Source organism: Cibotium barometz, chromosome 21, assembly GCF_041138505.1.
Source record: "Cibotium barometz isolate CiBa-2024 chromosome 21, ASM4113850v1, whole genome shotgun sequence".
Taxonomy (NCBI): Eukaryota; Viridiplantae; Streptophyta; class Polypodiopsida; order Cyatheales; family Cibotiaceae; genus Cibotium; species Cibotium barometz.
This window is the reverse complement of record NC_141066.1, coordinates 32,039,864-32,055,149: the sequence shown is the minus strand read 5'-3', so window position 1 is coordinate 32,055,149 and position 15,286 is coordinate 32,039,864. Positions and strand designations below refer to the sequence as shown.

The 15,286-nt window shown below is 45.0% G+C and overlaps 1 protein-coding gene across 1 annotated transcript in view; it reads right to left on the bottom strand.

The window, feature by feature from the left end:
- Window positions 1-1,000: 1,000 nt before the first annotated feature.
- The window catches only part of LOC147627087 (mannosyl-oligosaccharide 1,2-alpha-mannosidase MNS1-like), a 36,613-nt gene continuing 22,327 nt past the window's right edge, over window positions 1,001-15,286 (bottom strand). The window contains exons 6-14 of the mRNA XM_086815652.1: window positions 5,676-5,847; window positions 5,491-5,580; window positions 5,048-5,172; window positions 4,598-4,663; window positions 4,390-4,501; window positions 4,140-4,238; window positions 3,643-3,723; window positions 3,348-3,518; window positions 1,001-1,793 (exon numbers count right to left, since the gene is read on the bottom strand). Coding sequence (XP_086671778.1) covers window positions 1,464-1,793; window positions 3,348-3,518; window positions 3,643-3,723; window positions 4,140-4,238; window positions 4,390-4,501; window positions 4,598-4,663; window positions 5,048-5,172; window positions 5,491-5,580; window positions 5,676-5,847 — 1,246 coding nt within the window. The 3' untranslated portion in view covers window positions 1,001-1,463. The remainder of the gene's footprint in view (window positions 1,794-3,347; window positions 3,519-3,642; window positions 3,724-4,139; window positions 4,239-4,389; window positions 4,502-4,597; window positions 4,664-5,047; window positions 5,173-5,490; window positions 5,581-5,675; window positions 5,848-15,286) is intronic.

Here is a 15,286-nt window from a genome sequence, read left to right as displayed (position 1 = left end):
GATCTTTGTGTGGCCTCAATAAACATTAAGATAAGACAAACAAGCAACTAATTTGAAGACTACTTCAGGATGACCTTGAACCTAAACTAAAGTCTATAAGTGAGTATCAAGAGTTTGCAAGAGTGGACTAATGCGAAAAAAGGCGCAGAGTTAATGACAAGTTTTAAGGAGGGAGGTATTTCAAAAAAGTAATAACATTAAAAACTTTATTTGACGTTCAAACTAGAAGTGTGAACCTGTTATGGTCCAAGAGATCAAAAATATAGATAGTGATACCCCATGTCCATGCATTTTCATAGTGTAACTAGCTTGTTGAAATCTTGTCCATGACTCACCATTTCGAGGCATCACATACTCATGATTCTTTACCCAAAAAAGTTTATTTAAATGTGTTTTATTGAAGGTTCATCACAAGCATGCTTTTTATGGAGAGGAAAAGAGAAGAGGGAAAGAGATGAAGATGCGGCATCGCACAGATGGCAAGTGGTTTTTGTGCCTCAGCCAAGCCAACTTACGACCGGTCCATATCACAGCACCAATGTGTGTGTGTGTGTGGGTGGGGGGGGGGGGGGGGGGGGGGGGGGGGGGGGGGGGGGAAGATTTGAGAAACCCTTTACTTTTCAAAAGGGATATTTGAGGCTAAAAGTGTAACATCTTAAGGTGGTTGTTAAGGGTGGTTGAGTTTAAAGCCAAGTTGTATTCACTTTATGAAGGGTGGATGAATGTGAATCAAAGTAATGTCATTGGATACTAGGGCTCAACGTATTTCACTTGATGTCAACTCTTTGGGCCTTCTTTCTCATTCCGACCAATGTTGTTGCACATTCTTTCTTATAGATAACCCCACAATCTGTATCGGTGGGTTTGATTCACATTACAGCTGCCTTCTGCTTTTCAATGCTCCCATGCAAAATTCACCACTTATATCCACTTAAAAAAGTTCCCACACTCTATGCATGACTTGCACCCCTTACCATTAGGGACTTTGATATCCTGTTACATGTGATTGATTCAAAAGTATGTCCAAAGATTTACTGGGATGCATATATTTGGATCCATAATATTCTTCAAAGTAATACACAAGCACTCTTTAGTGCTGTTTCATTGGAGCCTTCACATGAAACAAACACAAAAGAAAGGCCCTGTGTGTGCACCAATGCACAAACACACACACTCAATATAGAATCCAGCATTGAAATTGTTCCAAACATAATAAAGTTTTAAGAAGGTTGGCTCATTGGACATTACTATATTGCCAAAGTTCCTGACCCTAAATTAAAAAAATTTATCAAGGGTAGATTCTCATGTTAACCAGAACACTGGGTACATTCTCATGTAAAAAAATTCTCAAGGCTAGATTCTCATGTTAACCAGAACACTGGGTAGGTTTGTCCAAACCACCACAGTATTTCTTGATGCCAGCCAAATACTCTCAAGCTACTGATAGCTCCCTTTCTTCTTTATTAATATTGTCTTCCTTCTCGCCTTCCATATAGCCTGTTGTGTCTTGTCTTTTCTAGAATGTTCTTCACTCGATCAAGGTTAGCACTCCTTTCATGCCTGGATTCTGCAGCTTTTCTATGAGCTGGGGACCCTCTCTGTGAGTTTCCTTGCTCAGCAGCATCTATGCCATCTCCAAGCCTGCTTATGACTCGAATGGGATGAGCTTCGGTGTTGAAAACCCATTGATCAAGTGGAATCAGATCAGATGGTGAGAACAAAAGGTAAAGGTATTTCAAGGTTTCTGCCAAAAAGAATGACTGCATTTTGTCATCTTTTACACCAGAGTTCACCTGTCAATATGACAAATTAAAACCTCTCTCTCTCTCTCTCTCTCTCTCTCTCTCTCTCTCGCCAGGCTCATTCACAGCTTCAATCTCTCACATCATATTCATGTGCTGAGACAACTTGCGCCCATCGCCAGACTACTTTATAGCAGACTTTGGCACATTGCCCACAAGTGAGATTCACGAAGCAGAACAGTGGACAACAGCTGCAGATTTCAGACCTATTTCAGAGACACCAGACCCCCCAGGGGCTTTAGGCATTGCTTTTGAACAGACCCATCCAGGATACAGATCTATGTATTGTTTTTTGGTTGTTTCATTTACAATATATTATATAGGATGTAATAGACACCTCCAGTTCCCCTAAATGGGGTGTTTTGTTGTTTGTTTTTTTCATTTCCTTGACTCAGTCATTCCGTGGAATTAGTGTAACACTTTTTTTGGTCTCACCTACTCTTTGGGTCTTTTGAAGACATTAATCTCTCTCTCTCTCTCTCTCTCTCTCTCTCTCTCTCTCTCTCTCGCTCTCTCTCATCCATGACATTCAGAGGACATGGATACATTTTGTACACCTGTTTTGTCTCATAGGCCAATTTGGCCTTTAGTAGACGTTAATACAATCTTTTTTTCTTTCTTTCTTTCTCTCTCTCTCTCTCTCTCTCTCTCTCTCTCATCTTGTATAATCTGAGAGTTTGAGATCTTAGCTTTCAATTTTCAGTTCACTGTTGCTTTTTCTTTTTTCATCCATGAGAAGATTTCATGGACACTATGTTTACATCATTTTGGTCCGAGAGGAGATACCTCGGACCGGGCCTCCGCATTCCAGCGTGCCCAACGCCCCCGGGCTCCCCGATGCCGGCTATGATCCCCTCATCAGCTCCAGATCCAGGACATGCTCCACCACCATCAAGCTACCTTTCCACGTGACGTAGCAGAGAGAGACCTCTCGGCCATACTCATTGGCCCCGTGCTTGATATTTTGAAGTGTGGTATACCATCTACTGGGGGCTGATGCTCCTCTCATGTTTTTATGTTCCTAGTATTCCATGATGAGTTTCCATGGACAGTTTTGTATCACCCCACTGAGACAGCTATGTTTTTGTTTCTATTTTATTTTCCATTCCATGATAAGATATGCCATGGACGTTATTGTATCACTTTGGTCTCATAGGCCCATTGGGTCTTTAGTTGACGCTTAATAGATCTATCTCTCTCTCTCTCTCTCTCACTCACTCACACACACGCGCGCGCGCGCACAGACATTTGTGGCCTGTGAGACCAAACATGAATTATGCATGGCAGTATAAAATTGCAGTGGCACACTTAAGAATGGAGAGAAGTCTACTTCTGAAAGTAAGCATATAAGAGACGTGTGTGTGGTGGTGTGAGGAAATCATAAGTTACAACAGAAGCTTAGCAATATCTGTACATTGACTTGGCATGATAAAGTTGAACACTACTATATAAAATTTCACAGTTATACTTGAGAGTCCGTTTGTCACATGCAATGAAGCTATCCATTATGCATGCGGCATACATGTACATAGCCTAAAAACTTACATCCCTCAGACCCACATATCCAGAATCGATGCGTGACTGTCTCTCAAAAGCTTGAAAGATGTCCCACCCCCAGTCTCGATAAACTTTATCTCCAGTTATGCGCCACAGATACATCAAGGACTCCACTGTTTCTGGCCTTAAGATGTTCCACGATGTGCCCACCACCATATCCTACACCATCTTGACAAGTCATATATTTGTGAAGCAAGTGATCCAGTAAATGTAAAAAAAATCAATCCATGATCATCCCAAAATATAGAGGGAATATGAGACTTCCCAAATTATGTTCACACACCTGTCCGTCCCTGAATAAGTAATTCTCTCCTGCAAGCTTGGTTGGAGTACGCTGATAAAAATGATAACATGTTTTTGCAAGCTGTACCAGGAAGCCCACAACCACATCTTAAGATTTTTGTTTAAAACCCTGGTACTATAAAAAAATCTAACTCCTAAGAGCACTCGACCTGCATACAGTGATCAATCCTCCCACACATGGGCGCAAGAATTAATCAGAACACACACCTCTCATACTGCATCTACCAACATAGGCAAACGGCTCATTACATGGCTTTCATCTTTTCATAACAAAAACTGACTTATAGCCCAAACCCACCATGCACGTTCATCAAAAACTTGAGAAGTAATCAGAAGTAGCAGACTCCATATCAGAAACTTCAAGTAATAGGCTTCTAAGCTTGGCAAGATGTGTGAGGCCTCAACTTTGAAATTCCTATAGAGCACTTCGGAGTTACCAAACACCTTAATAAAACATTTCAGAGATTGGCAATAAACCTCTTTTGCAGCATCCAAGTACATGGATGCTTTCTCAGGAGTAGCATCCATCGATCCAAGTGCAAGCATCCCTGGTGCAAAACAAGCAAGCTCATCCATCTGCAGAAATGGCAACCACAGTTATGGCGTACAGCATAGTGACACCTTTGCAAAATCCTCTCAGTTACACACCCAACAAGACCATATGGCTTGAAACACCTGCCAAAAATCACTATAAGAATCTTTCCATTTGCGTTGTTGTAGAACACACCTTGTCTATTAAAGAGCTGGATCCTGCACGTTCTGCGATGTACAAAAAATTAGATGGGCTTGATCTTCTCGTCAATGACATAAGACCTTCCATTGATTGCTCCCACATCTCTCTAGACAAATAAATGACACAGTGAAATGTTTAGATCATATGTAAACTTGGAACTATGGCCTGGCTGGAAACAAACCGGAGTTCTGAGTGTATGAACCTGTAATGTTTCACAGTCTCGGTCTTGTTTCCTAGAATCCAAACCTTCAGAAGGTATTCAAAGAAACTGCCACAACAATATTTAAACAACTTAACAATTAGCTTGTGCCCACTTAAGGTTAGCATTTTTTGATGCATTAGATGTTATCATATTGGCTTATAGCTTGAATCCATATATGCATGTAGCAATACTTGAATTTAAATTGTATAGAATGAAACCTTACCAGTATTATCGGTGAAATTTGCTCGTAACCAAATTTAAAAACATAAATGTTGTTGACCTGTGTCTTTTCTACAGATTTCCTTGGGTGTGCATGTGACTACATTTGTTTACAGGCATACCAGGTGCATGGGTGCATATGTGCATGCACGCACACCATCTTGGGTGTGTGCCTTAGAAACCATTCATGTCATCTACTTCACTAAAAGAACCATGAAAACTAAAATCTACCTGTCACCCATAGCACCAAAAGTAACCTTCGAAGTGGTGGGCCTTCCATTATCTGGGCTAATGAACATGGGTAGCAGTCCATCAGATGGGAAAACCTCCCTCAGCTTGCTAATTACCTTTTCAGCCTAACACACCAGAAAGATGAAAAAGCTAATAAATATTTGACGATGCATACCCAGCACACCCTCAATCTTGTACATCTCCCAAATTCCAATACGAAAAAGATGCAAGGTTTATCAAACATTGTTTATGGAACGTGATAAAAGCCAACAGGCTCTTGCCTGAAAGGTTAGCTCATGACCCACCTTACCCATGAGGTCGTGATTTTTAACCCTAACACCTCGGGGGACGTGGGCACAGGGGCAGGCGGGGGGCGGGGGGCAGGGGGTCACATTACTCCCTATAGAGCTTTACGGTCAGAAATATCCTAGTGATCAACACACCTTTTCCATGTATGTGGGGTTCCCTGTCCGTTGTGAAAGACCAATCAGTTCCACTTGTTCAGTCCCCAAGTCTGCCAGCACACTTGATCCCTGGAGAAAGAAAACCAATAGAAAAGAGTGACTACGCAAGAAAGCATTCAACCTCATGCTTCAAATAATAGTAATAACTTTTGAGAAATCCATACCCCAGTCCACCCTGGATTACTTGTATGCCCAGTTGCTAAGTTGATTGTTGTGTACGGTATCCCTGTTGGCGTGTTCCATGCAGGTAACAATCTATTCGCTAAGTCCTTTGCTTTGTCAAGAAACATATTGTCTTCAGAAAGATCATATGCACTGAGGAGGCCCCCGAGCACCCTATCAAAAAAGCAAAATGCAAAATTAAGCAGCAATTCCAGACAAAGATACATCAAAACAATAAGCGAAGGTAAATATGGTGTGACAACATTGTAGGGCTATGATACTGAACAGCAGCTTCTCTTTTTGTTGTCTAATGGCATGCAGCTTGCTTCTCTTGGTCGTGCCATTCTCGCGTGAGATGTGGTTTACGCGAGAATGGCACAAGGGCTGATCATCATGTGGCTTGTGGTAGGCACTGGTTATCCTGCATGCGGTGCCCTCACGTAGGGATTGCACCTATAAGGTCTGGAGTGGTGTGGTCTCTTCGGCAAGTGCTTTTTGGGGGCAGCATGCTGGGGAGATGGGATCCCCATCTGTAACCGCTGCAGCACCCTGTGCTCACGTTGATGCGCATCCTGGGAGTCTGTATCTGGCTGGAGGAATCAAGCATGGGTTGCATGGTCTGGAATTGACCCTGATTCCATCATGATATCAGAGCACAGGCGGTTGATCCTCTGCTGGCCCTCCTCGAATGGAGAAAGGTTTTGAAGGTGCCATTGTCATGTGAGCTATGGTTCAAGGGCTGATCCCCATGTGGCTTGTGGTAGGCGTTGGTTTGATCCCCATGTGGCTTGTGGTAGGCGTTGGTTATCTCGCATACAGTGCTCTCGCGTAGGGGTTGTGCCTATAAGGTCTGGAGTAGTGTGGTCTCTTGAGTATTCCCCCAACCGGATTTTTTTTGGGGGGAGCCTCAGCTGCGACCGCTGCAGCACCCTGTGCTCGCATTGGTGCGCTTTCTGGGAGTCTCTGTATCTCATTGGAGGAGCCGTACATGGGTTGCATGGTCTGGTGTTGATACTGATTCCATCATGGTATCAGAGCTTGTGTCTGATGGATCCTGGCTGGCTCTCCCCTTAGTTCATGTGGGACAATTGGAGGAGGTGTTATGGTCAGTGTGTACTTGATCCAAGTGTGTGTGAATGGTTGCTAAGCCGTGTTGTGTGTGTACTTGGTCAACATAGTGTGTAAGTGTATGTCAGTGTGTGAACCCACTCTTATGAGTGAGGTAGCGTGTTCTCTCTGTGTGAACCACCTCTTAGAGGGGCATCAAATAATATCTAGATATTTGTGTGCTTTGACATAAGCAGTGATGTCACTGAGGCAACCTTTGTAACCTATAACGAAATCAAGGAACTATCACATCATTGAGCGTGTTCAACTCTCTCTCTCTTGAGCATTGTGTTCTCTCTCTAACTCTCTCTCTCCGCCCACACCAGGGGTACACTAATTGATCGTGCGATTGAGCTTGGGTGGTCCAGACGCCCACGACTACGGAGGAGGGCATCCCAGCATAGACGGAGGTTGCAGCGGCAGATTCGGATTATTCTTGCGAGGCATGCGAGACACCCAGTCAGGGTGCTGACCACAGAGGATATTGAGGAGATCCGCCAGTGTCCGATGCGGCACATATTATGAGATGGAGGTACCTCCATAGTGTACCTTCTAGTTCCAGTTTCATTTTCTAGGTGCCAGTAGTATCATCTTTATTTTTCATTTTCTGGGTTTTTTTATCCAGACATTGTATCAGATCCACCATGATGTAACTTTTGGTCTCATAGGTCATTATGGCCTTTTGAAGACGTTAATATAACATTTCATTTCATTTCATTTCTCCCTGTCTACTACTCCATAGGCATGGCTGCCTATCTCTTCAAAGAAGAAAAGAAAGAAAAATCAGACATCAGCAAATCCACACATCAAATCAAATCAGGAAAGTAAATTTTGGGGCTTTTCTATTTTTTATGTAGATCCTACTTAATCAAAGCATTAAGTTCTAATTTTTCACGATTTTTCAAAATTGAGAGTGCATTACAATTTACTAGCATTCAAATGTTGCTAAAGCATTGATTAGAAACCCTAATTTCTTGGAAACCCTAATTTTTCCAGAGGGATGAGAAGGAAATTTTTTGGAAACCCTAATGTGTGATCTGGTTGGTCCTTCTTCCTAATTGTTAGCTCTACCCAACGTGCACCACTGCAGGCATGTGAAACAAGACTATGGGTCCTAATTTATCCTTGCAATAGCATGATAGATAATTCGCGCCGGGGGGGGGGAGGGGGGGGGGGGGGGGGGGGGGGGGGGTTGGAAGCAATGCCTTATCTCTGTGGTTGTTATGGTCGGTGTGTACTTGATCTAAGTGTGTGTGAATGGATGCTAAGCCGTGTTGTGTGTACTTGGTCAACATAGTGTGTAAGTGTATGTCTAAGTATGAACCCACTCTTCTCAGTGAGGTTGTGTGTCTATGTGTGAACCACCTCTTTTTTTTTCAACTGGCCTTTGGCCCAAGATCCTCCCATAGTTACCAAATTTCATTGTCCGTAGACAGCCAACCGTAGGTGCTTATTTATTTATCCACCCGTAGGCGATGCCACCAAGGAAGCACCAAGGGGGGGTTTTGAACCCATGACCTTCACCACTTGAGCTATCACCTCATTAGCTGTGTGAACCGCCTCTTAGAGGGGTATCAAATAATAACTAAATATTTGTGCTTTGACATAAGCATTGATGTCGCTGAGGCAATCTTTGTAGCCTACAAAGGTGCATGTACTTCATTGAAGAAATCAAGCAACTATCACATCATTGAGACGTGTTCAACTCTCTCTTGAGCATTGTGTTCTCTCTGCAACTCTCTCTATCCCTGTGTACTACTCCATAGCCATGGCTGCCTATCTCTTCAAACATCCATAGCTGGTTCTCCCTCTCGTGCAAGCACTCAACCCTTCAGTTAAACCATAAAATTGTGGATGGTGGTTGGGATGGTGCTATAGGGGTGGAAGTGCCGCTTGGTTCTCCACATCTCCCATGACCAGTCTTTTAGGGGGACAGCCAGTCAAGAGTCGAACGTGGTTGCTGCAGTGCCTCGTTGTTGTTCTCCTGTCTGCTGGAGTTGCATGGGCATATGCTGGCTTGCTATAGAATCCTAGGTTGCATGAAACGTTTCTGTTAGGGAAACGCCACAAGACAGGAAACGCGAGGAAACGGCAAACCTATGTTGATGGAAACGCCGAGGGTAGGTTGAGTTTCAAAGCCAATATATAGTGCAAAACATAAACGAAACATTAAAACCACATTTAAAAGAAAGACTTGCTCCGAGTTTCTCATGAATCAAACATTGGGAGACAAATACATGAGTGACAAATACATAGGTGACATATCAATGACATGATACAGTCACATAGATTCCACAATTTCATCATCAAGTAGATCCTCAATACATGCTTCTAAAGCATCCTCCTCCAATACATCCCATTGTTGGCAAGGCCCTGAGACATAGGAAGCCTCTTCCTAGATATTAACCTGAGGTTGGTATGCACATACACCGGGTCCTCCACTTTCTTATGACCTAGTCAATTGCGATTAATCGAATGAATAAACCCATAAGTAGACCATTTGCGCTCACAAGCGAAGGCACTTCGCACCTCAGACAACACCCGAATGGCCAATCTTTGCAAATGTGGAGCATTTGTGCCATGATTCTCCCACCATGCAATAGGAGACATTGTCTGCATAGTTTTTGCACCGTCACCAAAGTCCCAGTTCAATCCAATGTAATCGGACAACTGCTCCTTGTGTTTCGACTTCTCAACAAGATCTTTGCCCACCCTATCCAATGTCTTCCTCCACCCTCTCATCACATCTTTGTCAGTATGCAGCTTCTTTGAAAACCATCTTGGATTGAGAAGGAAAGCTATTGCATGAAGAGGTGAATGCAGCATTTTCCACCTTTCTTGCGCAAGTGCTCCGATCTCCTCATAATGAGAATCCCCCTCTATCTCTTCTTTCAATAGCTCCATGATCTTCTCCAGCATCTGATCAATGCCTTCATACACAACACCCATGCATGGCTCATCTTCGTCAACCATGCCAAGCATGGCCATAACTGGCCACAAAACCTTCACATACTTCTCCACATTAGCCCAAAATGCATCTAACAAGATCCTATTTTCAATTACCTTTGTTGGCTCATTACGGGCCTTCCAAGCATCCCACTCATCACTTGTAACAAGATGCTTGAGTGAACTCTTTACCTTCACTAGTCGATGAGATGAACACCCGGTGTCGATGAAGAAAGCCCTCACTGAGTCTGAGAAACCAGCCACTGCATCCCCCTCGCCAAAGAGAATGCCAGAAAACAAAGTATCATAGAGATACAACTGTAGAAGGCTGAAGACTCAAAAATGAATCCCCCACTGCACCAATGAGAGAAGATCCCTGGCAAACCAAGGCAGTATCACACTGTGGATACCAAACTCCAGAGACCGGGGAAGAACTGATGCCGTCCACGTGCTGCCAAAACTCTAAAACAAGAGCTGCCAACTGCATACAAGCATCCTCAACTAGGAACTCGGGCATCAAAGCATAATCCGTATGCAACATTCCCTGTGTAAATTGTCTCTGAGAAGCAAATGTGGATGTTGTCCATAAACCATCCAAGCGGGGGTACGGCAACTCCCACAATCCTGAATCCAAATCAGAATCTCGTACACAAATGCAAACAATGTCCATCTGAGAAAGGATGGCGGGCTCCTCCTGCTCCAACTCACACAAAAGAGCTGCCAAATGATGTAATCTAGCATCCTCCACTGAGGTCGGCATCGCAAGATCTGGAAACTCCACGTCGCCCTCTGAAAACTGATGGTGAGGGAACACCACATGCCCCTCTGCAAACTGACGGCAAGGCTCCGAAAGATCATATAAGTCAACATCTTGCACTGACTGGAAAGACCATGTCATGTCATGTTCCACCCTAACGGATCACGCAGACCGAAAGGAGTCCCCTCCACACAAGGAAGAGACACAGGTGTGGTTGCTTCCGCAAAAGCAAACTCCAACATAGGCAAGGAATCCAGGGACATAGCTTGGCTATCACATATCTGAATAGGAGTCAGAGACGAAGCAATAGGAGAACCCTCCTCAAAAGCTGTGACCAACACTGGTCCACTGTCCTCCACTCCAAGAATGTCACAAAGTTGCTGCCGATCTCGAGCATCACCATACAAGTCACATAACAACTGCCAGACATCAAAAGCAATGTCATCATCAGGAGCACATATGAAGTGTCGAAGAACCGAGTTCTGACAATTCAGGAGAAGAAAGCCATAGATCTAATTATGAGCCCTCTTCCATCGACGAACATCCTCCTCATAGGTAGGGTCCAGAACATGCCGGTTCTGGTACGCAAGATACTTCAACAAGCCATACTCCTTGAGAACACATGTGACCCGCAATTTCCACGACTGAAAGTTACCACCATCCAACCTGTCTGTCTCCTCAAAGAAGCAACTAGAGAGTGGTACGGTAGCCATAGTTGCAACAGCCAAATGTTCCACTGAGAAGGAGCAAGCCTCACACTTGCCAACAATCTCAGCAAAAAGCTCGGGAATCACACACTCTCCAAAACAACATCCAACCCGCTCAAGAATCTTGCAACCCCGCAAGGGAAAGAGAGATGACAAAGCTAATCCCACAGTAAAGTACTCCCGCAAGACCTCAAAACTTCCTCCTCCAAAAGCGAGAAAATCGGCTCGTCTTCAACAAAGTTCGGCATCCGCCGGAATCAAGTGCTCGGGTCGACGAGTGAAAGTGAGTGCCAGTGTGCAAAGCGAAGAAGACGGGAGCGCGCCCGATGCGCGATGAAGTTGGGTGGGAGTGGCACTTGGTTGAAGTCAATGGTTCAACCACTTGTCCGGGGTATATAGGGACGGTATATAGGGACGCAAACCAGAAATTAGGTTTCTGGACCCTCTCCTCTGCTCTGCTCAGCAATTCTGCAACTACCAAGTGCAGAAAGTGTGCCCAACACAGTATCAATTGGTGCCAATATCAACCCCCAAGACTCAAGTGTAATGCCTGACCAAGACCCCAAGTCCACGGCTGCTGTCCTGTCAAAACCAGAAAAAAACCACCTCCACGAGGATAGGAGTGACCAGTAACTGCACCAAATCTGCTCAAGATCTGAAAACGCTGATTCTGTAGAGTGTTTTCACCTGCTATGATGCTGTCCAAAGCAAAACCAACCTCCAAAGTGCTCTAAAACCTGGCCGACCAGAAATAGGGCAAGAAAACGCAAGCCCACAGCCAACCGAGCTGAAAACGCGGGAACACCAGCCTCTGTAGGAGAAAACGCAGCACTGAAGCTTAAAACGCAGGTGAAGAATAGCTCGCGGAAGCAAAACGCAAGCCTCCAATCAGCCAGAAACCTGGAGCTCTGATACCATGAAAGAGATGCACAATACGGAAGCGTGGATGAACAAGAGAGAGAGAGAGAGAGAGAGATGGAGAAAAGGTAATCACTGCATAAAAACAGTCCCAAGAAAGAGGTCTCCAAGCCTCGTAAGTGAAAGACACGTACAACTCCAAGTACATGTGTCGATGTAGAGAGTGGAATGGCCTGGTCTTATATAGGCCTTGGGAAGATGGCCGACCAGCCCTTCCCCACTTGTCCTCTACATAAAAAACATAAAAGTCCTAAAAAGGCCTAAAAACGGTGGCAGAAATAGCCATAAAAAATAGGGAAAAAATGGGTGGCCAACCCTACCACCAAAGGGCCAGGAAAAAGTGATAAAAATGGGTAGTAGACAGGGATGATATGCTAACACCCCCTCTCAGCACTGGATGCTGAACAAAACTCCAAGAAGCCGAAGATGTCTGCAAGCAACCATTGAAGTAAAGCTACTCCCACGGCCACGATCAAGGACAAAAGAAGTCCACGGCCGCACCTTAATGCACCAACAAATCTCCTCAAAACCGAAAGAGGAAGATGACCACCGGTGTCGAAGAAAGCCCTCACTGAGTCTGAGAAACCAGCCACTGCATCCCCCTCGCCAAAGAGAATGCCAGAAAACAAAGTATCACAAAGATACAACTGTAGAAGGCTGAAAAGACTCGAAAACGAATCCCCCACTGCACCAATGAGAGAAGATCCCTGGCAAACCAAGGCAGTATCACACTGTGGATACCAAACTCCAGAGACCGGGGAAGAACTGATGCCGTCCACGTGCTGCCAAAACTCTAAAACAAGAGCTACCAACTGCATACAAGCATCCTCAACTAGGAACTCGGGCATCAAAGCATAATCCATATGTAACATTCCCTGTGTAAACTGTCTCTGAGAAGCAAATGTGGATGATGTCCATAAACCATCCAAGCGGGGGTACGGCAACTCCCGCAATCCTGAATCCAATTCAGAATCCCGTACAGAATTGCAAACAATGTCCATCTGAGAAAGGATGACGGGCTCCTCTTGCTCCAACTCACACAAAAGAGCTGCCAAATGCTGTAATCTAGCATCCTCCACTGAGGTCAGCATCGCAAGATCTGGAAACTCCACGTCGCCCTCTGAAAACTGATGGTGAGGGAACACCACATGCCCCTCTGCAACTGACGGCAGAACTCCGAAAGATCATATAAGTCAACATCTTGCACTGACTGGAAAGACCACGTCATGTCATGTTCCACCCTAACGGATCACGCAGACCGAAAGGAGTCCCCTCCACACAAGGAAGAGACACAGGTGTGGTTGCTTCCGCAAAAGCAAACTCCAGCATAGGCAAGGAATCCAGGGACATAGCTTGGCTATCAAATGTGTGAATAGGAGTCAGAGAAGACGAAGCAACAGGAGAATCCTCCTCAGAAGCTGTGACCAACACTGGTCCACTGTCCTCCACTCCAAGAATGTCACAAAGTTGCTGCCGATCTCGAGCATCACCATACAAGTCACATAACAACTGCCAGACATCAAAAGCAGTGTCATCATCAGGAGCACATATGAAGTGTCGAAGAACCGAGTCCTGACAATTCAGGAGAAGAAAGCCATAGATCTACTCATGAGCCCTCTTCCATCGACAAACATCCTCCTCAGAGGTAGTGTCCAGAACATGCCAGTTCTGGTACGCAAGATACTTCAACAAGCCATACTCCTTGAGAACACACGTGACCCGCAACTTCCACGACTAAAAGTTACCACCATCCAACCTGTCTGTCTCCTCAAAGAAGCAACTAGAGAGTGGTACGGTAGCCATAGCTGCAACAACCAAATGTTCCACTGACAAGGAACAAGCCTCACACTTGCCAACAATCTCAGCAAAAAGCTTGGGAATCACACAGTCTCCAAAACAACATCCAACCCGCTCAAGAATCTTGCAACCCCGCAGGGGCAAGAAAGATGACAAAGCTAATCCCATAGTAAAGTACTGCCGCAAGACCCCAAAACTTCCTCCTCCAAAAGCGAGAAAATCGGCTCGTCTTCAACAAAGTTCAGCATCCGCCGGAATCAAGTGCTTGGGTTGCCGAGTGAAAGTGAGTGCCAGTGCGCAAAGCAAAGAAGACGGGAGCGCGCCCGATGCGCGATGAAGTTGGGTGGGAGTGGCACTTGGTTGAAGTCAATGGTTCAACCACTTGTCTGGGGTATATAGGGACGCAAACCAGAAATTAGGTTTCTGGACCCTCTCCTCTGCTCTGCTCAACAATTCTGCAACTACCAAGTGCAGAAAGTGTGCCCACCACAGTATCAATTGGTGCCAATATCAAACCTCAAGTGTAATGCCTGACCAAGACCCCCTCTGAGTGTCTACCGCACCTCAAGAGGCAATCCACGGCTGCTGTCCTGTCAAAACCAGCAAAAAACCACCTCCACGGGGGATAGGAGTGACCAATAACTGCACTAAATCTGCTCAAGATCTGAAAACGCTGATTCTGTAGAGTGTTTTCACCTACTATGATGCTGTCCAAAACAAAACCAACCTCCAAAGTGCTCTAAAACCTGGCCGACCAGAAATAGGGCAAGAAAACGCAAGCCCACAGCCAACCGAGCTGAAAACGCAGGAAGACCAGCCTCTGTAGGAGAAAACGCAGCACTGAAGCTGAAAACACAGGTGAAGAACAGCTCGAGGAAGCAAAACGCAAGCCTCCAATCAGCCGAAAACCAGGAGCTCTAATACCATGAAAGAGATGCACAATACGGAAGCGTGGATGAACGAGAGAGAGAGAGAGAGAGATGGAGAAAAGATAATCACTGCATAAAAACAGTCCCAAGCAAGAGGTCTCCAAGCCTCGTAAGTGAGGGACACGTACAACTCCAAGTACATGTGTCGATGTAGAGAGTGGAATGGGCTGAGTCTTATATAGGCCCTGGGAAGATGGCCGACCAGCCCTTCCCCACTTGTCCTCTACATAAAAAACATAAAAGGCCTAAAAAGGCCTAAAAACGGTGGCATAAATAGCCATAAAAAATAGGGAAAAAATGGGTGGCCAGCCCTACAACCAAAGGACTAGGAAAAGGTGATAAAAATGGGTAGTAGACAGGGATGATATGCTAACAATTTGGAAACGCATCTCAATGATGCTTGCCCATCATGCACGATGAGCGAATGTGTGAAAGAGACCTAAGCTGAGGTA